Source organism: Leopardus geoffroyi, chromosome B2, assembly GCF_018350155.1.
Source record: "Leopardus geoffroyi isolate Oge1 chromosome B2, O.geoffroyi_Oge1_pat1.0, whole genome shotgun sequence".
Taxonomy (NCBI): domain Eukaryota; kingdom Metazoa; phylum Chordata; class Mammalia; order Carnivora; family Felidae; genus Leopardus; species Leopardus geoffroyi.
In genome coordinates this window covers 72,113,837-72,134,867 of record NC_059332.1, presented here as the reverse complement: position 1 = coordinate 72,134,867, position 21,031 = coordinate 72,113,837, and the positions used below count along the sequence as shown (strand labels likewise).

The 21,031-nt window shown below is 38.2% G+C and overlaps 1 protein-coding gene and 1 long non-coding RNA gene across 20 annotated transcripts in view; both read right to left on the bottom strand.

The window, feature by feature from the left end:
• TTK (TTK protein kinase) overlaps positions 1-5,774 on the bottom strand; it is a 43,568-nt gene extending 37,794 nt beyond the window's left edge. For 2 of the 19 annotated variants that reach the window (XM_045498864.1, XM_045498868.1), the window contains exons 1-5: positions 5,423-5,773; positions 4,436-4,624; positions 4,073-4,213; positions 476-698; positions 13-119 (exon numbers count right to left, since the gene is read on the bottom strand). In XM_045498864.1, coding sequence (XP_045354820.1) covers positions 13-119; positions 476-698; positions 4,073-4,211 — 469 coding nt within the window. In that variant the 5' untranslated portion in view covers positions 4,212-4,213; positions 4,436-4,624; positions 5,423-5,773. Of the gene's footprint in view, positions 1-12; positions 120-475; positions 699-4,072; positions 4,625-5,350 lie in introns of all 19 variants that reach the window. The other 17 variants (XM_045498867.1, XM_045498869.1, XM_045498866.1 and 14 more) reach the window with 12 other exon arrangements.
• Positions 5,775-11,208: 5,434 nt separating this feature from the next.
• Positions 11,209-21,031, bottom strand: part of LOC123608649 — a 31,528-nt gene continuing 21,705 nt past the window's right edge. The window contains exons 2-3 of the long non-coding RNA XR_006717359.1: positions 15,319-15,445; positions 11,209-11,887 (exon numbers count right to left, since the gene is read on the bottom strand). This is a non-coding gene — a long non-coding RNA (uncharacterized LOC123608649). The remainder of the gene's footprint in view (positions 11,888-15,318; positions 15,446-21,031) is intronic.

The following is a 21,031-nucleotide window of genomic DNA, read 5'->3' as shown; positions in this document are numbered from 1 at the left end:
TTTTCAAATTACCTTGTGATAATTCAAATTGTGCAAAAGATATATGCACAAAAGCAAATTTCTTGCAGTTTGCTCTGGCCATCTGAAAGTAGTCCCGTGCGTCATCTGGCTCTTGAATACTGTAAAAAAGATTTCAGAGTCAAATTTTAGAAAAAAAGGGCACAGCTACCTAAGTTTGATAACTCCTTATTCAATTTTCCAAAGGACATGGGATTCTGGTTTTTTTCTGTGTAAAATTAAATACTAATAAGTTAATTTTTAATATCTTTCTAGGCAGAGTCCAGAATACAAACTTTTGTGGAAATATATACATAGTAAACAGAGTTTACAATATTCATTTGTTAATTATAAACAGAAGGATTTGGTTAAAAAATACTAATTTTCTTACAATTAATACTAACAACATATCTTTTATAATGTAGTTGTGTACTATGTAATGTAGTTAGTTAAACATAATTCAAAAATGAATACTTACGCTTTTAATTCAGCAAATCTCACTTGAATTTGAGCAAAACTCTCATTTTGGCCATATTTATCTGGAGGAAGTGCTTCAATTGCTTGACTGTAACGACCAATTAATTTATTTAAAAGAGCATCATTCAGAGGGACACTGTTTTTCTCTAGTTTGAGCAACAAATTTAACCAGTCCTCCGGGTTGTTTGCCATCATCATAATTTGGTTGACAGTTCCCGAGTTATCTGAATTAGAGGAAGAAAATATGCCACAAGAAATGCCAAATTGCACTTTTTCTTCAAATTAAAGTTAGTAATTTATATTCTTAATATAAATATACATAAACTCCTTAAATTATTTTAAAAACCTTAACAATTCATATAAACGTAAGCAACATATTTCCTGCATATATGTCTTCGTAAGAGTTTATTTTACTCCAAAAGTTACATATTCTGAAGGAAAGAAAAACTTTGGAAATAAGCTAGTTTTTTATAGCTTTTAAAAAACCATATGTAAGGGCACCTGGGTGGCTCAGTCACTTAAGCATCTGTTGATTTCAGCTCAGGTCATGATCTCACAGGTTTGTGAGACAGAGCCCTCATCATAGAGCAGGGCGTGCTTGGAATTCTCTCCCTCTCTCTCTACCCTTCCCCAACTTGCATGTGTTCTCTCTCTCTCAAAATAATAAACATTAAAAAAAAAAAAAAAACCCTATGTAGTCTAAAAAAATTTTGTCTTGTAGCAGCATAATTCTATTTCATCCCCCTAACTACCCAAAGGAAACCTAAACCTCCCCCACTATCACCTATAACAACTTTGTCAGAAAATTCATCAATGACTTATTCGTTAAAAATTTTTAAACGTATCACCTTATTCCTCCTAGCATAATCTTTACAACTTCATCCATCCAACATTATCTCCATAGACTTCAAACTTACCTTTAATCCAATTAAACAAAATCAATTTATAAAAGATAAGTAACTGGTATGGTTATTTTCTTCTCCCTCCAAGTTACCCATATTTCTCCATAAAGATTGTAATTTATTTTCTTACTTTCTTTACTGTCAATTGTTTTAAAAAGACAAATTGAATTAATGTCAGTCTCCTGTTCAGGATATTTTAGTCATTACTAAATATTATTAAACACAGATTTCCCAGAGAAACTATCATTCTTTCTGTAAGTTTTGGTTACCTTCAATAAGAGCTAAATCTATGCTTTTATAAACAAAATTACAGTTTCTGTTTTACTAAAACATAACTTTAACTCTGCTTTGTTATTTTAAATTTATTCTGGACTGGGGAACCTGGGTGGCTCAGTCAGTTAAGCGTCCAACTTCGGCTTAGGTCATGATCTCATACTTTATGAGTTCGAGCCGTGCATCACACTCTGTGCTGACAGCTCAGAGCTTGGAGCCTGCTTCAGATTCTTTGTCTCCCTCTCTCTCTCCACCCCTGCCATGCTCGCTCTCTCTCTCTCAAAAATTAACATTAAAAAAAATTTTTTTTTTAATTTACTTTGGACTGATATTAATTTCACTTTCCATTTTTTACTTCCCTTCCATTGTTGTCCTAGCAAATTAGTCTACAAGATGTCTAAAAACCACTGTGATTGTAAATGTATTCCCCATGCCTCTGAGTACCATTCTCCTTCTATTCAGAACTTAAATTGTATCTTTATATTGTTAGTGTTCACTTGATGACAAACATATTTTACAATGCAGTGTAGTGGATGCATACTCTTCCCATCTATAAATCATGGTTTTAAGCATCTTTGATACTTATGATACTGTCTTATGTCCCAGTTACCCATATATGTTAAGTATTTACAAGTTTGGAGATCACCTGGGTGGCTCAGTCCGTTGCGCATCCAACTCTTGATCTCGGCTCAGGTCATAATCTGTTTGTGGGATCGAGCTCCGAGTTGGGCTCTGCACTGACAGCATGGAGCCTGTCTGGGATTCTAATTCTCCCTCTCACCTTGCTCTTTCCCAGCTCACACGCACGCAACTCTTTCTCAAGATAAATGAACTTTAAAAAAAAAACGTCTTGGAGCCCCTGACTCAGTGGCTCAGTTAGTTAAGCCACCAACTGTTGATTTCAGCTCAGGTCATGATCTCACAGTTCATGAGATCAAGCCCCATGTTGGGTTCTGTGCTGACAGTGTTAAATAAACTTAAAAAAAAAAAAAAAAAAAAAAGTATTTACATGTTTGAGTGAGCTAAGGATATTTAAAAAAAATTTTTTTTTCATGTTTATTTATTTTTGAGAGAGAGAGCACAAGCTGGGGAGAGGCAGACAGAGGAGGGAGACACAGAATCCAAAGCAGGCTCCAGGCTCTGAGCTGTCAGCACAGAGCCCAATGTGGGGCTCAAAGTCACAATCCGCAAGATCATGACCTGAGCTGAAGTCTGATGCTTAACTGACTGAGGCACCCAGGCGCCCCATGACCGAAGGATTTTAAATAAAGACTCATCTTGGTGTTCAAGCTTTGTTAATATTATTTAAATACATTTAATAAAGTATGGTGATACTCTCCTAAGATTTTGTTTAACACCAAAACGATCAGTTTCTAGGTTGTTTCAAGTGAATATGATCTGCCATCTTGACTAGACTTCAGGTTCTTCCATTTATTTTCAATCCTTCACTCATTTAATGGTCAGTATACATATAACAAACTTATCCAAAGGTCACTTTTCAAACAACCTCAACAGTGTGAAATATAGAAAGAGTTAGGCTTGTAAGCTAACTTTTCATAAAGCTAGGGTATTAAACTTTGGGCACATTCTACTCATTAATCATCCAATAAATATTTAAGTACATATTGCATGTCAGACAGCATTCCAAGCTCTATAGATATTAACAAAACAGATAAAAATCATGCCCTCATGGAGCTCACATTCTAGTGGAAGAGACAGACAATAAACAAATTCGTGAGTAAATTAGATACAAGATAATTAGTGCTATGGAGAAATATAATACAGAGAAGGAAGAGAGGTGTCACATGCCCACACCAGCAGGTTGCTATTTTAAATAGGTGGGTGAGGAAAGGCATCAATGAGAGGACCTTTGAACAGACCTGGAAAAGGAAAAGGTAGACAGTTATCTGGGGAGTGGCGTTTAAGGCAGAGAGCAAGAACAAAGGCATTGGGGTAGGAGCTGGTCTAGTATATAGTAGAGACAGCAAGGAAGCCATTGTGGCTGGAACAGAGTGAACAAGGAAGAAAAGGAGAAAAGGGGTAGTAATAGGAAGATTCTCCCCTATCAAAAATTGAGTGTTTGACTTTAAGTTTATACATAATTTCATTGCAATTGGTGAGATCTTCTCAGTTTACAGAAAAAAAGGAATGGAAAAAAATGGCATATCTACTGCTGGCATGTGTATCAGCAGAAATAACGGCTGACAGTAATGGAAGAGTTAAGAGCACACTGTAATAAATTATATTAAGTTTCCATTTTTAAGAAAGCAGAAAATTGTGGGAACGTTTCCAAACAGCAGGGTTAAATTATAAAGTGTCTGTAGTCTAACTGGTAAAGAACAATTACTGAGGAAATTACAATTGTGAATACACAAGTTTAACACTTCATTCCTTTAGAGGGCACTCAAAGAAAAGGAACTCACCTGTAGTATCGGCAGAGACTTTATTCAAGCTTAGCTCATCAGTAAGGTCTTCATTTTTAAATTTATTTTTAATATCCCTCACTTTGTTCATTATAGAATCAATTGTCAATTCTCTGCCACTTAAATCCTCGGCCTCCATTTCTAAGGCATAAAAAAAGTAAACTGGTCATATCATTCCTTTTCACTAGCATTAAAGAAAAAAAAGATGTCTCAACTAGCCTTTTTTTTACCCAGAAGACTATAGCATTAGTTATACGAACACATCTAAACAGATTAATTAGAGTATTTGTGAAGCTATGTGGATAAAAACAACAGCACATCCTTGTAATTTGTCCAGCAAGGTTTCCAATAGGCCACATATACCTTTTCTTCCCAAAAGAACTTCAACGAAGTCATTGCACAACACAGACGTTGCTACCCCTCCTTGCTTTCAAACTTTCCATTTTTCTTCCACAATTTCCTTTCACTCTTTTTCCAGAATTATTTTCTCTGGGCCATCTGCAAATTCACTTATTATTATGTTTTTAATGTGAGGGAATGCTTGCTTGGATTCTGGTAATGACATATAGACATAATATTTTTGGTAATGAAAATAACCATTCTTTTATTCACTCTCTGCATGCCAGTAAACCTGCACACTGAAAGTGCTTCCAAAGCAGAACATGTACAACATCATAACCCTTTACTGATAAATGGGATATCAGCAGGCTTGTTCTTATGCATGTCTGGCGTAATTATGCTTTGCTATCTCAATCGTTCTAAAACCAAGAATCTACTGTATTCTTACACTACTGAGCACTTGCTCATCTGCATGGTGGTGATGGTGCAAAGTGTCTGCAGTCGTTCTTCCTATCAATCTCAGGTTTGTGATTCTCAAGGTTAATACCTAGTAACCCAGGGTAACTGATATCAATGCTGCTCCTGACCTCGAGTTTGACAATGAAAAGGGGTGATAAAGTAGGCAGCTAGATACCACCATTTGAAGTCAGGTTCGAAAGGTAACTGTCAGAAAGGGGCCACCATCTCCTCGCTCTCTTCTAAAAAAACAGACGAGAGGGCGTGCCTTTTGGGAGAGGATTTCCTGTCCCCCAAACTCTCCCCAGGTGCCACACCCGATGCACACACCCACCTCCGGCTTCCAGGGTCAACAAAACCTCCCTCACCACCCACTGGATTGGCGGAAGCAGCGAGACCTCCCCTCCCCCTCCAGTTCGTTTAGCCGCGCCCCACGTCTCCTACCAGGCTCTGAGTCCTCCCTGCCTCGCCCTCACCACTCACCGACCCTCGCGGCTAAACAGCCTACACACGCGCCGCTGCCGTTCCTCGGTGTGCCCCCAAGGAAGAACTCACCGCCAGAAAGCGGAGAAGGGAAGAAAAGATGGAACCCAAATCCCTCTCCGCAAACACGTTTGAATTTCCCCGCCGCTATCTTCGCGTCTGCTTATTGCTCAGTTCTCGTCACGTGAAAACGTCTTCTCTGATTGGCTCGCGTGCGTAGGCAATGCCCCGCCCCCAGTGATCCGCGGAGTGCGTCTTGGGAGTGTCTCACCCTCTAACCCCGGGCGGGGCGCCTGCGGTAGCGAGGTGCTCGATTTCCATGCACGTTCGGGAGGTGTTTTTGAGCTGGCTTTCTTGCACTTCCCTGTTTAATCAGGCCAAATTTTTGCCGGGGAGCGAACCACCTCTGGGCGGAGCTACCTGATGAGAGGAAAATAGTGACGGGGACGTTGCTTGGGATCTAAAAGATGCCCTGTGAATCGGTCCATTCCGCCCCATTCCGCCCCTTACCGCCGCACTGCCACGCGATTGTGTCCTTCACGCGCCTCACTGCTAGGCTTAGGGAGAAGATGGCAAGAAAGGGTCGTTCGGAGAGCTACTTTCAGCCCTGCGGCCAGCTCGAGAATCTCAGTGCTTATTGTCCTTGAGCTTCAACTAAACGCTTTTCCACTATCCTAAAATAAGTAACTCCGCACTTCCTCTTTAAGCCAAGGCCTTCCTCTTTGTCAGAATTCCGCACAGAATTCACCACCTGACGGGATTGCTGCGTCTGAATTTGCCCGATCAGCCCCCTGCCTCCGAATTTGTCCCATTTAAGAGTTCAGGTGCCTTCAGGGAAAGGGCACCTCCCTAGTAATCTACCCGTGCTAGGCCTCTGTGCTGAAGTGGGGTTGTGATCCAAGATAACACTTTTCTCTGCCAATGGGAGAGGTGTCTTTGTTGTACCAGCATTAGGACATAATGCTGTATGGTCGAACAGGCTGGTGGATTTTGTGTGTGTGTAGAAACTAACTACAGCTGTCACGTAACGCCAAAGCTGTCCTTAGAATCCTCATATTCGCGGGTCTGCTAACCACTTAGCCAGCAAGAAAGCCTTTCCTTGTTTAATGCATCTTTCCATATCTACTGGCTGTGTGATTTTACTTCAGCTGAGCAAAATCATCTGTTGTAGCATGGTTGGCTAATCGTTATCTTTGCATCATTGCAAGGAATTTTTTAATTGCAAGAAATTGATTATTCCACCAATTCTTGTTGATCTCTTAGGGCCTGATTTCAAAACTTGCATTTTCCTAAAAATACAGCTGCTGAATAACCTCACCCTAATACTTCTTTCTGTACACTTATTCCTTTCGTGATCTCTAGTCTTAATTTTTAAATATCAGCTATATGCTAAATGTATATGTCCAGCTGAACTGTGTTCCCTGAACTCCAGACTCCTATATTCATTGCCTACTTAACATCTCCACTTGAATGTCTCACAGCCACCTAAGACTCAAAATTGCAAAACTGAGCCCCTGGTCTTCTCCTTTACCCCCCAAACCTGCTACTTACAAAATCTCTGTAAAAGACAATCTCATTGTCCTAATTTTTAGGCCAAAATCATTGGCGTCATCCATGACCCCATATCCAATCTAAGAGCATATTGTGTTAGGTCCAACAAAGTACTCCTGGAATCCTACCACTTCTCCCCACCTTTACTGCTACCACCCTAGTCCATCACTCACCTGGATTTGTGCAATATCTTCCTGGCTGATCTTGCTTCTGCCTTTGCCTCACTTCAATTTATTTTCTAGCACAGCAAAATATTCTTAAATTACATCATATCACTCCTTTGTTCAAAACCCTTCAGAGCTCTCTGTCTCACTCAGAATAAAAGCCAAAGATCCTTACAGTGGTCTAGAGCTGCACTATTCAATATGGTAGCTGTTAGCTACATATATATGGCTATTGAACACTTGAAATGTGGCTAGTGCAGCTGAGGAACTGAATTTTTTAATTAATAAAACTAATTTAAGTTTAAAAACTGATATTCAGTGCAATTATTAGAAGACTTTTAAGTATGTTTAGAACCTGAGTATGTGAATCTACTTGTTCACCTGTAAATCTTGTGAGATCTAAATGCAGATTAAGTACTTTCAACGAAAGTGCTTATATGTCGTAAGTGTAAATACACACTGGGTTCTGAAGACTTATTATGAAAAAATAATGTAAAACGTATTGTGGATAATGTAAAAAATATTGATCACTGTCTGAAGTGATATTTTTGATATATTGTATTAAATAAAATATATTATGAAAATTAGTATCCCTTGTAACAGACTAGAGGAGATTGACATGACAACTAAATGCAATATGGTAGCATGGATTGGATCCTGGAATAGAAAGTGGACATTAATGGACAAACTGATGAAATCCAAATAATAACTGTGATTTAGTTAATAGTAATGTATCTGTGTTTGTGTCTTAATTTCAAGAAATATACCACGGTAATATAAAATATTAACAATAGGGAAATTGAGTGAAACCTATACACCAACTTTCTGGATTACACGTGCAACCTTTGTAAACCAAAATTTTTTCCAAAATAAAAAAATTATTGAAATTTAATTTCACCTGCTTCTTTTTAAATATGGCTAATGGAAAATTGACAATTACATATGTGGTTTACACTGTATTTCCATCAGTGGTCTAAAAAAATCCTATAGTTTTACTTATCTGACCCACTTATTTAGCTTATTTATTTTCTGACTCTCCACCCCTTACCCACTAGAATGTAAACTCCATAAGTGCAGGAATTTTTGTCTACTTTGTTCATTACAGTATTCTTAGTGCTTAGAATGGTATCTGGTACATTGTAGACACTCAATAAATGCTAGCTAAATAATAACACAACCATTGGAGTGTCTCAGATTCCTATTTCTCCTACTATACTTGTAGACTTCTTGGGGACAGGAGAGTAGCCATGTAAACTTCCTGTAAGTGCTTGAAGAACCTTTGTACTGTGTTCTACACAATTCTCAGCAACTATTCATTTACAGATTATCATAACAAGCTATTTAGAAATAAAAGTGAGTACCATTCTTGGCTAAATATTTTACTGATTGTTTTCATGGGAGGCATGTAACAATGTACCATTTGGGGATGAATAATTCCACTGCAGTATTTATACCTTTACGTATGAGGGTGTCTGTGGCTCTCCTATCTTACCCAGGTTCAATGTTTCTGACTCACGTATCCAAATAAATTTTGATCCTTAACTGTTGTTCATCCATTGGAATCACAGACCAATGAGGAGCCACCTCCAAAGATGAGTGAAGAAATGAGGTTTTTCCAGTCAAGATAACATACCACAATCACTAGTTTGTCTGAAAACCAACTTCATCTGACAGTGAATAAACTTGTTTATTTTCAGAGTCAAGCCTTCCACAAAACAATACAATTCACCGAGAGGCTATGACTTTAAGATGCAAAGCTTCAGTTTTTTGTTGTTTTTTTTTTTTTTTTTTTTTTTGGCACAAATAAAAGTTTGGACCACGTAACTTTGCCATTATCATCATGTCACTTTTCTGCTAATCTGATGATTTTCTGTTAGCACAGTTCCTTTTATTTGTTGTTTTAATGTTTATTGTTTACATTAGAGAGAGAGAGCACACACGCATGAGTGGGAGAGGGGCAGAGAGAGAAGGAGACAGACTCAGAAGCAGGCTCCAGGCCCATGCTGTTAGCGCAGAGCCTGGCGACTTTTTTTTCTTTCAGTTATTGAAGTCATTGTTACATGAGTTCACTAAGTCCCAAACTTTGGTTCCAGAAACCGTTTCCCATAGTTGGATTTACTTTGTGCATGTGCAGAAGCTAAATTTCTAATCAATTGTAAGTTTTTACAGAACGTAGTCGGTTATGAACTGCTTTACAGTGATTTATTCTGGGATAAAAACTCATTAGTATACCTGATTTGGGTGCATATAGGAATGGTGTGAAGCTATAAGGACAGTGAGAACCTGTACAAATAACAGCAGGAAAGCTACATATCACAGAATGGACCAACCCTTTTCCAAAAGAAAAAGAAAAAAAAAGGGGGGGCAAGGGCAGCCAACAAAGTGCTTCATGGTTATGAAGAAAAATGGCAATGACAGTTTAGATAATGTTCTAACAGGGAAAACAGCAGTCACAGTTTAGGATCACTGCTTGAATATCAGGTACTATTTAGTTATCCAGGCAACAGGTCATGTTAACAAATCACAGAAGAAAAATAAGATTCCTATTTTTCTTTTTTCTCCATCATGGATAATAGTGTTCAAACTGACAACCTTAAAAACAAATATGGTCAGAACTCTTATATCAGGTGAAGCTACATAAAAAAGGCATTTAGGGGTGCCTAGGTGGCTCAGTCGGTTAAGTATCAGGCTTCAGCTCAGGTCATTCTCCCATGCTTCGTGGATTCGAGCCCCGTGTCAGGCTCTGTGCTGACAGCTCAGAGCCTGGAGCCTGCTTCAGATTCTGTGTCTCCCCCTCTCTCTGCCCCTCCCCCACTTGTGCTCTGTCTCTCTCTGTCTCTCAAAAATGAATAAATGTAAAAAAAAAATTTTTTTAAAGAAAGGCATTTTAATGTCATCAAAATTTTCTGACAATCATGTTTTAAAAATTTTAGCCATATGTTTTCAATCTCTGCTATATAGAAGGAACTTCACATAGCTGAGTAATATACTGGTGATTATCAGCAGAATATTGAAAAAAAATTTTCATTATACTCCCAAAAATATTTTTGGCAGTTTCTGAAAAGTCGTGATAAACAAGACCAAGGATAGGAAATGAGAAATGGACAAATGGCTCTTTTTTAGAAAAGGTAAAATTTGGAAGCTATAGGTCTACTTAATCTTGTGGTTTTTTAGCTCAATTCTGGAATAAATTATATAATTGTTTGGAAGTAGAGATCTGCAGATACCAACATGAATACATTAAGAAAAAAGTCATAGAGCATAAACTAAACTCTCATTGTGATAGTTTCTAAATTTAGGGAACGCAGTAAATATAGAATACCTTAACTTTTGCGAAGAAAGTGATAAAGACTCATTGTTTTTGTGGGTAGGAGATGGGTAGGTAAGTTCCGTGCTTACATATATGAGATGATTCTGCAACTCATATATGGACCATTATTGTCAAAGAATACTGCCTAATGGTTTGAGGAGAATTTCAGGTTGATCCCTAGTGTAAGGCCTCAGAAATCTATCCTGGTCTTAATCTAAACTACATATTTTATCTGTGTGACAAGCATATAGAAATAATGATTATTAATTTTTCACATACTAATTAAAACAAAAAACCCACAAAATGTTAGAAGAGAATTAAAAGGGACTAAATTAACAATACAAAATTTATGGGGATAAATGTAAAACCACACATTTAGATTTATAAAAATAAAATTCTGAAATACAAAGTTGAGTCCAGCCAAGATGGAGAAACACTGTCCAGATTTATTCTCTGGAAACAACAAAAACCGCATAAAGTAAATGATAAGCATTTTCAAGCGTTAGACACCAGACGGCACCAGACAAGGATCCATGAAGGCAAGGAAACAAACAAATGAGTCCTGACATTGTCTGTACATTAGTGTCTGGAGAGAGTTTCCAAGATGCAGTATAAGAAGGGGAAAGCCACGTATTCCCTGGCATTCTCCATAAGTTAAAGAAATGGAGTTTTGGGGGGGCCTGGGTGTCTCAGTCGGTTAAGTGTCCATCTTCAGCTCAGGTCATGATCTCACCGTTCATGAGTTCAAGCCCTGTGTGGGGCTCTGTGCCGACAGCTCAGAGCCTGGAGCCTGCTTCAGATTCTGTATCTCCCTCTCTCTCTGCCCCTCCCCAGCTTGCATTCTGCCTCTGTCTCTCTGTCTCTGTCTCTCTCTCTCAAAAATAAAATAAAAACATTAAAAAAATTAAATGAGGAGATGGAGTTTGGTATGGCCAAGGCAGCTAACGTTCACAGGGCAGAGGAGAGAAAGACAGAAAGAGAATTCTGGAAATCTACAGAGAGGCCTCTTGAGGCTCTGGCTCAATACCAATGAGTACATGTGTCTTATTTTTCTCCAAGGCCAGCAGAAAATAATCACTGAAAATATCAGTGAGAATCTCTAGAGCCTATAAAAAGCAAGGGATAGTTCATGCTCACAGAGCATCAGGCAAAGGACATATATTGCCTTAGTACTGGAACAAAACTAGCCCTATACTAAAGACTGCACTGCTCCAGCTTAACAAGGCTTAAGAGCAAGCCTTAAAAGGATCCTATTGCTTCCACGTGATTTAACTGCATCCCCAAAGCTTGAGAATATGTATAGAAATTCACAATGTCTTGTATCTAATTAAAAACATTCCCAGTTATTCAAAGAATCAGGAAAATGAGTGGATTAGACAACAAAAATTTGTTTCCCCACAGTTCTGGAGGCTGGAAGTCCAAGATCAAGGCTCTAACAGTGTTGGTTTCCAGGAAGGTCTCCTTTGTTAGCTTGCAGATGGCCACCTTCTCAGTATGTCCTCAAATGGTCTCCTTTGGGATACAGATTGAGAAAGAGAGAGAGAGAGGCAAGTCTCATCTTATAAGAACACATCACATTGGGGGTGTCCTAATGTGATGACCATATACATTTTTTATTTTAACGTATGAATTTTAGGGGGAAACAAACATTCAGTCCATATATAATATATACACATTAGCATATATAGTGACAAATATAGTTACAACTATATATAAAACCATATGTATATATATATGTATATATATATATAATTGTGCAACCATACATTTATATATATGCAAATACACGTGCGCACACACACACACACAGATTCCTTTAATGGTGGGTGAATGGGTGAAAGCAAAATAAATATCAATGAATAATTCCATCAGGAAGTCCCAAATATTTTGAAAATGTTTAGGAGATATTTTGAAAATGGAGTGGTGTTTCATATTTTAGCCTATTGGTGACTCCCTCTTTTCTACTAGCTAATTCAGCCTACTGTTCCTTTGAAAAATCCACGTTCCTCCACTATTTCTGACAGTCCCTTGGGTTTTGCACATGTGTTCATATATAAGAACAGGCAGCTACCATGTAGTATTTGAGTTGTCTTCCTTTGGCTGCTTCAATCACTCTTCCCAAGGTCCTATCAGGTCTGCAGGACATCTCTGACATTACTATTATTAAGACTATTAAATCTCAAGTTTTATGTGTATGTTGCCAAATTTCTCAACACAGGGCTGTTGTAACGTGACAGGCAGGCCTAAAAAAGTTTGACCTCCATGAACCTCCTGGAAGAGGTAGTTGCTAGATAGTTAATTTTGCTATGGAACTCCTCCAGCAGGGAGGAAGAAACCAAAGCCACTCTGGTGTCTCAGGGAGTGTCCCATCTTATGTCCCACGGAGTAAGCTGGAGTTCAGATATTTGAGTCAATGCAGAGACAGCACACATTAGTGTGAAGAGTGAGCTTGGTGGCAAGTCACTGAACAGTGCCAGCTTACATTTTCTCAGGACCAGCTCTTAAGAATTTAAGTTTCTTGAGAATTGAGGGAGAGTACTGTGAGAAGATGGAAATGAAAAATCTCAGCACTTGTTACCGTAATTGCTAAAATCATGATTGTCCCCTGCTTATAACGTTCATAGCCTTCCTAGTAACTAAAGCAAGGAGTTGTGCTCCTGAGCAAAGTCAAAGGTCCTGCATTATTTGGCCCTTCCTAATTCTCCAAAATCATCTCATCATAATTTCTCCTCTCGCTAAGCTCCAGCTCACCTCAGTTCCTTGAACAAACACTTTCTTCTCTCCCCAGGGCCCTGCCTTTTATTGTTGCTTTTGCCTGGAACACTCATCTGTAGATCGTCAGTGGTGGACTCTTTTCCATCTTTTAGGTCCCTGTTCAAATGTTATTTCTGCAGTGAGGCCTTTCAGTTGTTTGTCATCATATCACTATGCTTATTCCTTTCCCTGTACTTCACCCTATCTGCAGTTACTTATCTTGCATTAATGTTCGTGTTTATAATTTATTACCCTTGTGTTTATTATCTATTCCTACCAAGTTAGCATTTTGAAACGAAAATCCTTCCTTGCTTACTTGTTCATTATTATGTCAAAAACATTGAATGATATCTAGCATATTGTAGGTAGTTCAAAAAGATTGTTATGAATGAACACATGAATCTGTGTTGCTCACTAGGCTACAAGGTCTGTAAGGACTGGATTAAAATATGTTTTGCACATGGTGTACTATATCCCCCTATGCAAAAGATATACTTAATAATATGTGTTGAATAAAAAGGAAAGAAAAATACTAAGTCAAGGGGAACCCTTAAAAACCTAAGAGCCTATGCCATTTTGACAAGATCATAGTTAAACGTAGCAGCACCTTCCGTCTGTGGTTACTGTGAGCCACTATCTAGCTCTGAAGGGATCTCGCCAGCCTACAGGTGCATATAGCATCACTTGAAGACTACTCAGATCTCAGATATGATTACCCCTAGTTGCATAATGCTGGTTCTCAACCCCTAAGATGTTCCCTTTAGCATTTCTCAGAGTCATAAGTGATGTCTTACTTGTGATCAGAAACAAATCTAGCCTTACTAGATACCACATTTCTCCTCCGACGGCCACCACTTCTTTTCCAGATCCTGTTCCTCCAAGCATCTCCTTCTTCAGCAAACCCTGCTGCTACTCCACTGAGCACAAAGGATGTTACAACATGCTGCAGTTCCTAAAAATTCGCAGAACTAAAATTTGGTGACCTGTGGCAAATTGGGGTTGTCTGTCTCCAATTTGTAACGTTCAGTCTGAGGGGTCAAAAACAATGCAGTACATATGTGTGTACACCTTCATGTTTTATGAAGTGTTCAGGAAATGTTCTTTCAGTTTTTACTTACAGTCCTCATTTGGCCTGGGACCCAGACATGAATGTATGGGACTGGGCTGAGAACAGATGTGACATTCACAAAGCTATAATCAAAATCTCTAACTCTGTTGACTCAGGGTTTGATGCTGGGGAGTTCATTAGGTCTCCCTCCTTCCAACCTTAGGATGAATTCTTTTCCAGGTAACTATAGCCCCCTTTTAATTGGACTTCTGTCAGAGATCTCATAATTTACCCCAAATGCCGAGTAGTCCAAGCAGGAGACAAAACTCAAGATTTTTCCATAGGCTTTTCAGGCCCTGGGAAAGTAGGCTGCTCACAAATTTCCCAGACATGCTCAAACAGGTGTAAGCCTATGGGAGCTGCACCCCAGATTTGCTATCCTGATGCACAAGAAGATCTTCAAATGAACTCAGCAGTGACAAGCTTTCATATCACATAAAGCCACCCACACTCTTGGTAAGAAAGCAGCCAGCAGCAACAGAGGCCACAGGCCGCAGCAAGAGCAATTTAAAGGCCACCAAAGGGAACACAAAGGCCAATCACACCAAAGGATATTCTATCAAGGGCAGGAAGGAATTTGGGATTTCAACAATTTTGCTGAAATTCTTCCATGATACTCCTCAAATTGGAAACACAGGTTACTTGTTAATATATAAGTATATTGACTGGAAGGATATACACAGCATTAAAACAGTTGCTTTATTTGCATGATGGAATTGTGGTGCTTTTTCAAAATAAAGTTTGGTTTTTATATTTTGTTACTGTGTTTCCACAATTAAAGGGCCAAAGAATAAGTGAAGATTACTGTCATATATCTGTAAGCCTAGTTACTCTAAGATCATCAACACAACAATAACTTCTTGTTCAAACCAGGAATTAATAATTAATTCTCTCTAATCCCTTGTTCAGTTCGTGAATGTGTATGCTAAAAGCCATAACATAGGAATTGCAGAATCGTAGTTCACAAATTCAAAAGTGCAAGAACTATCATATTTGTTTATAATCTATAAATCACTTGAAATCCAACTCTATGTCCTATTCTTACAGAGTGGTGGGAAATTCAGCAACAATTGGGCTGTACCTGTGTCTCATGTATGACCAAGATTCTGGGAGGCTCCAGTCATCATCAATCATTTGCTCATAGTGATTACTGGAGAAGTGCTGGGATATTTTCAGGGAATCTGCTGCTTTGGTCCACATTCACGGCCCTGGAATCATGAGCAAGGCTTAAAGGATCTGTGCTGAAGATACAGCATTCTGTGTATCCCCAGAGAGACACCAGGTCCTCTAGAAATCTTGCTACCTCTTGCCTCTGAGGCAAGAAAATACTAAGGGACTGGTCACCTATTTGGAATAAATAATTCCAAAAAAGTCATCAACATGAATTACTACAGAACATTTATAACAACTAAAACACATATAATTAACTATGTAACACAGAGCTGTGACCATCAACATTATAAGCAGTATTCTGAAATTCTAAAATAACTTATTTTAAATTATTATATCAGGCACAGAGTGGTTAAAGTCTTTTCTTATCTATCTATCCATCTATCTACCCATCCTATTTAAAATTATCTTCTAATTGAATTGCCTGGGAGGAGCCTGAATTAACTTATTACCTGAATACATAAAGTGACCAAGAGCTTTCCTCATTTAATAAAAGAATTTAATACATTATTTTATTCTAATATTTGGGTGCCTGAAGTTTTCTTACATAATTAAATGCTATTATCTATTAGTGATAGGAGTAATGCCTTAATATTTTCATAACATTCTCTTTTATTTCAAATCTTAAGAAAGGATTTCATGGACTCTGAGCACACAGAATCAGTGAGGCATTTATCTGGGGCGAGGAAAAAGTCACCCACCCATAGCCTCTTGCACAACCATGTGTACGCAGGGTCTGATTAGAGTGCCACTTTGCGTCATGGACACCCGGGATAGTGACAGCAGTACCTGTCAGAGGCTCACTCCCTGATTTATCTGATAGGGCAAGATTGCACAGGGAGTGTCCAACAGCCAAACTAGTCCTGTCAGAGTGGAACCCACAGATGGTTCAAGGGTGAAGAAGAGAGCCACAAGAGTCCCTTTCTGTAAAAACACTCAAGATGAGAAAATTAGGAGACACCTTCCCCATCAACTGTAGATGAGTGCAGGAAGGAGAGACAGAAGAAAAGCAGACATTGGTAAATGGTAATTTTTTTTGACAACATAAGTATCTTATAGGAAATAAGTCATCTGACTTTTTTAAATGAAATAAGAGGGAAAGAAAAATAGGAATTCAAGGGGGAAACATAGCACTCTTAGCGAAATTGATGAAGTTAAAAAAAATAAGTTTCTTTGGAATAATACTTTAATAAAGTTTGGATATTTAATAATTGGTGATTTAGGGGCACCTGGGTGGCTTAGTTGGTTAAGTGTTCGACTTCGGGTCAGGTCATGATCTCATGGTTTGTGGGTTTGAGCCTGCGTCAGGCTGTGTGCTGACAGCTCAGAGCCTGGAGCCTGCTTCGGATTCTGTGTTTCCCTCACTCTCTGTCCCTCCCCCGCTCACGCTCTGCCTCTCCCTGTCTCTCAAAAATGAATAAACGTTAAAAAAAATAATTGGTGATTTAGAGTTCTGAATTGTAGTCATTTGGGAAAAAATATATCCTACAATATAATCACATTAAATAAACTCATATCAATATGTAATGATAATAGCTATTATAGAAATCAGTCCCAATTCCTGAAGGAAATATCAAGAGTGAAACAAAAAATGATGTTTTCTGTTTGTAAATAACTTTACAGTTTTCAAAGTGTCTCATTTTGATCCTCATATCAGTTTATGAAAGAGGCATAACATATTTTTCATCATTTTTCAGGTAGGAGATTGAAGATTAGATCAGTTTAGTGACTTACCCTCAGTTATATGACTGGAAAATAGCAAAAGTAGGACTAGGACTCTGGATTTCCGCTTCCAAGTCCATTTTTACTCCTGCCGTAATGACCACTCATAATTCTACAGTTTTTGTTACTGAAAATAGTTACTAATTTTCAAAGTTGAGTAAGCTTGTCCAGGGATAGATATAATTCATAGTTCTATTCGTATTGGATTGATGCATTTTGTGGTTGTCCCTTCCCATGTATTATTAAAATAATATGTGAATCAACTTAATAAACAACACCACTCACAATTTTCCTTTGTGTTCTCCAAGAACCTTACTCTTCAATCATAGCTTAGTTGGCAGACGGCTAAGTGTTCCATTTGAAGAACATCCCTTCCTCCTACTCCACCCTTTGACCCAGTTTCTACCAAAGTTGGCACCACGGCCATGATATTGCATATATTTCAGAAATACTGAATTGGCTTTAAACCTGTCTCAGCAATTGCCAACCAGGCTATTTAACTTAGTCTGGAAAAGGCAAAAGTAGGAAGACACATATGCAAAGACATCGTTAGGTTTATTCTCTTCCCCACCAATTTCTTAGATTCACCCCTTTCATCTAGGCCCAGGCGTAAATGTACAGATGAGTTAGGCTGGACACCCTATTTGGGTCACAAAGACCTTGAGAAGGCCAAACGAAAGTTCTCAGCTCTAAAGCTTCCCCGGAAACCATGGAAGCTTCACATGATGTGGTTCCATGGAGAATATCGTGCTTACTTAGAAATTCTTGGTTACCCTGGGATGATCAGAAAAGGTCCACCCCTAACATTTGCAAGCTCCACAGCAAGAGTACAAATAAAGGTCCACATGACCATATATCTAAGTACTTAAATGTTATATATAGGTCAGGCTAACAAGTTATAAGATGAAATATGTTCTCTCCTCCTACTGAAACAGCAGTACACTCATAATAACAAAAATAAAATACATGTTTAAAGCTATGGCTGGTGTTACTGACAGTTGGCAAAACATAAAAGACATTTGAGTTTAATTATTACACTACCTTTTAGGGATTTTTTTTGTTGATGGGTCATAGATGTTTATATTAATAATAACATAAAGCTATATAATTTATAAATCATTTATAAGTTGACTCATTCCATACATTTGTTTTTCTTACTTTCATTAGAAAAAGGTAGCTCACTATGTTACTCTAATAAAGATTTTTACATTATTTGTGTTCTATTGACAGTAAAGAGTGAAAAGATTAAAAATTAGTTGCAACTAATCAAATTCAACGGCATATAAAAAGAATTATTCACCATGATCAAGTGGGATTCATTCCTGGGATGCAGGGCTGGTTCAACATTCGCAAATCAATCAACGTGATACATCACATTAACAAAAAAAAAGAGAAGAACCATATGATCCTGTCAATCGATGCAGAAAAGGCCTTTGACAAAATCCAGCACCCTTTCTTAATAAAAACCCTTGAGAAAGTCGGGATAGAAGGAACATACTTAAAGATCATAAAAGCTATTTATGAAAAGCCCACAGCTAACATCATCCTCAACGGGGAAAAACTGAGAGCTTTTTCCCTGAGATCAGGAACACGACAGGGATGCCCACTCTCACCGCTGGTGTTTAACATAGTGCTGGAAGTTCTAGCATCAGCAATCAGACAACAAAAGGAAATCAAAGGCATCAAAATTGGCAAAGATGAAATCAAGCTTTCGCTTTTTGCGGATGACATGATATTATACATGGAAAATCCGATAGACTCCACCAAAAGTCTGCTAGAATTGATACATGAATTCAGCAAAGTTGCAGGATACAAAATCAATGTACAGAAATCAGTTGCATTCTTATACACTAACAATGAAGCAACAGAAAGACAAATAAAGAAACTGATCCCATTCACAATTGCACCAAGAAGCATAAAATACCTAGGAATAAATCTAACCAAAGATGTAAAGGATCTGTATGCTGAAAACTATAGAAAGCTTATGAAGGAAATTGAAGAAGATTTAAAGAAATGGAAAGACATTCCCTGGATGGGAAAGACATTCATGGATTGGAAAAATAAATATTGTCAAAATGTCAATACTACCCAAAGCTATCTACACATTCAATGCAATCCCAATCAAAATTGCACCAGCATTCTTCTCGAAACTAGAACAAGCAATCCTAAAATCTGTATGGAACCACAGCAATAGCCAAAGTAATATTGAAAAAGAAGCGGGAGGCATCACAATCCCAGACTTTAGCCTCTACTACAAAGCTGTCATCATCAAGGCAGCATGGTATTGGCACAAAAACAGACACATAGACCAATGGAATAGAATAAAAACCCCAGAACTAGACCCACAAACGTATGGCCAACTCATCTTTGACAAAGCAGGAAAGAACATCCAATGGAAAAAAGACAGCCTCTTTAACAAATGGTGCTGGGAGAACTGGACAGCAACATGCAGAAGGTTGAAACTAGACCACTTTCTCACACCATTCACAAAAATAAACTCAAAATGGATAAAGGACCTGAATGTGAGACAGGAAACCATCAAAACCTTAGAGGAGAAAGCAGGAAAAGACCTCTCTGACCTCAGTCGTAGCAATCTCTTACTCGACACATCCCCAAAGGCAAGGGAATTAAAAGCAAAAGTGAATTACTGGGACCTTATGAAGATAAAAAGCTTCTGCAGAGCAAAGGAAACAACCAACAAAACTAAAAGGCAACCAACGGAATGGGAAAAGATATTTGCAAATGACATATCGGACAAAGGGCTAGTATCCAAAATCTATAAAGAGCTCACCAAACTCCACACCCGAAAAACAAATAACCCAGTGAAGAAATGGGCAGAAAACATGAATAGACACTTCTCTAAAGAAGACATCCGGATGGCCAACAAGCACATGAAAAGATGTTCAGCGTCGCTCCTTATCAGGGAAATACAAATCAAAACCACACTCAGGTATCACCTCACGCTAGTCAGAGTGGCCAAAATGAACAAATCAGGAGACTATAGATGCTGGAGAGGATGTGGAGAAACGGGAACCCTCTTGCACTGTTGGTGGGAATGCAAATTGGTGCAGCCGCTCTGGAAAGCAGTGTCGAGGTTCCTCAGAAAATTAAAAATAGACCTACCCTATGACCCAGCAATAGCACTGCTAGGAATTTATCCAAGGGATACAGGAGTACTGATGCATAGGGGCACTTGTACCCCAATGTTCATAGCAGCACTCTCAACAATAGCCAAATTATGGAAAGAGCCTAAATGTCCATCAATTGATGAATGGATAAAGAAATTGTGGTTTATATACACAATGGAATACTACGTGGCAATGAGAAAAAATGAAATATGGCCTTTTGTAGCAACGTGGATGGAACTGGAGAGTGTGATGCTAAGTGAAATAAGCCATACAGAGAAAGACAGATACCATATGGTTTCACTCTTATGTGGATCCTGAGAAACTTAACAGGAACCCATGGGGGAGGGGGAGGAAAAAAGAAAAAAGAAAAAAAAAAAAAAAAGAGGTTAGAGTGGGAGAGAGCCAAAGCATAAGAGACTGTTAAAAACTGAGAACAAACTGAGGGTTGATGGGGGGTGGGAGGGAGGAGAGGGTGGGTGATGGGTATTGAGGAGGGCACCTTTTGGGATGAGCACTGGGTGTTGTATGGAAACCAATTTGACAATAAATTTCATATAATAAAAAAAAAATTAGTTGCAACTATATTGAGTACAAAATTTGAATATATTTTCAGCAAAATTAAATATAAAAATTATGATTATGTTACACATATTTTCCTAAAAAGTCATCTTCTTCCAAAATACTCAAATTATATATATTAAAATTAAGTCAAAATACAAATTATGATCAATGAATATGAAAAATTTTAATCAAATTTATTAAATTAAGTTGATT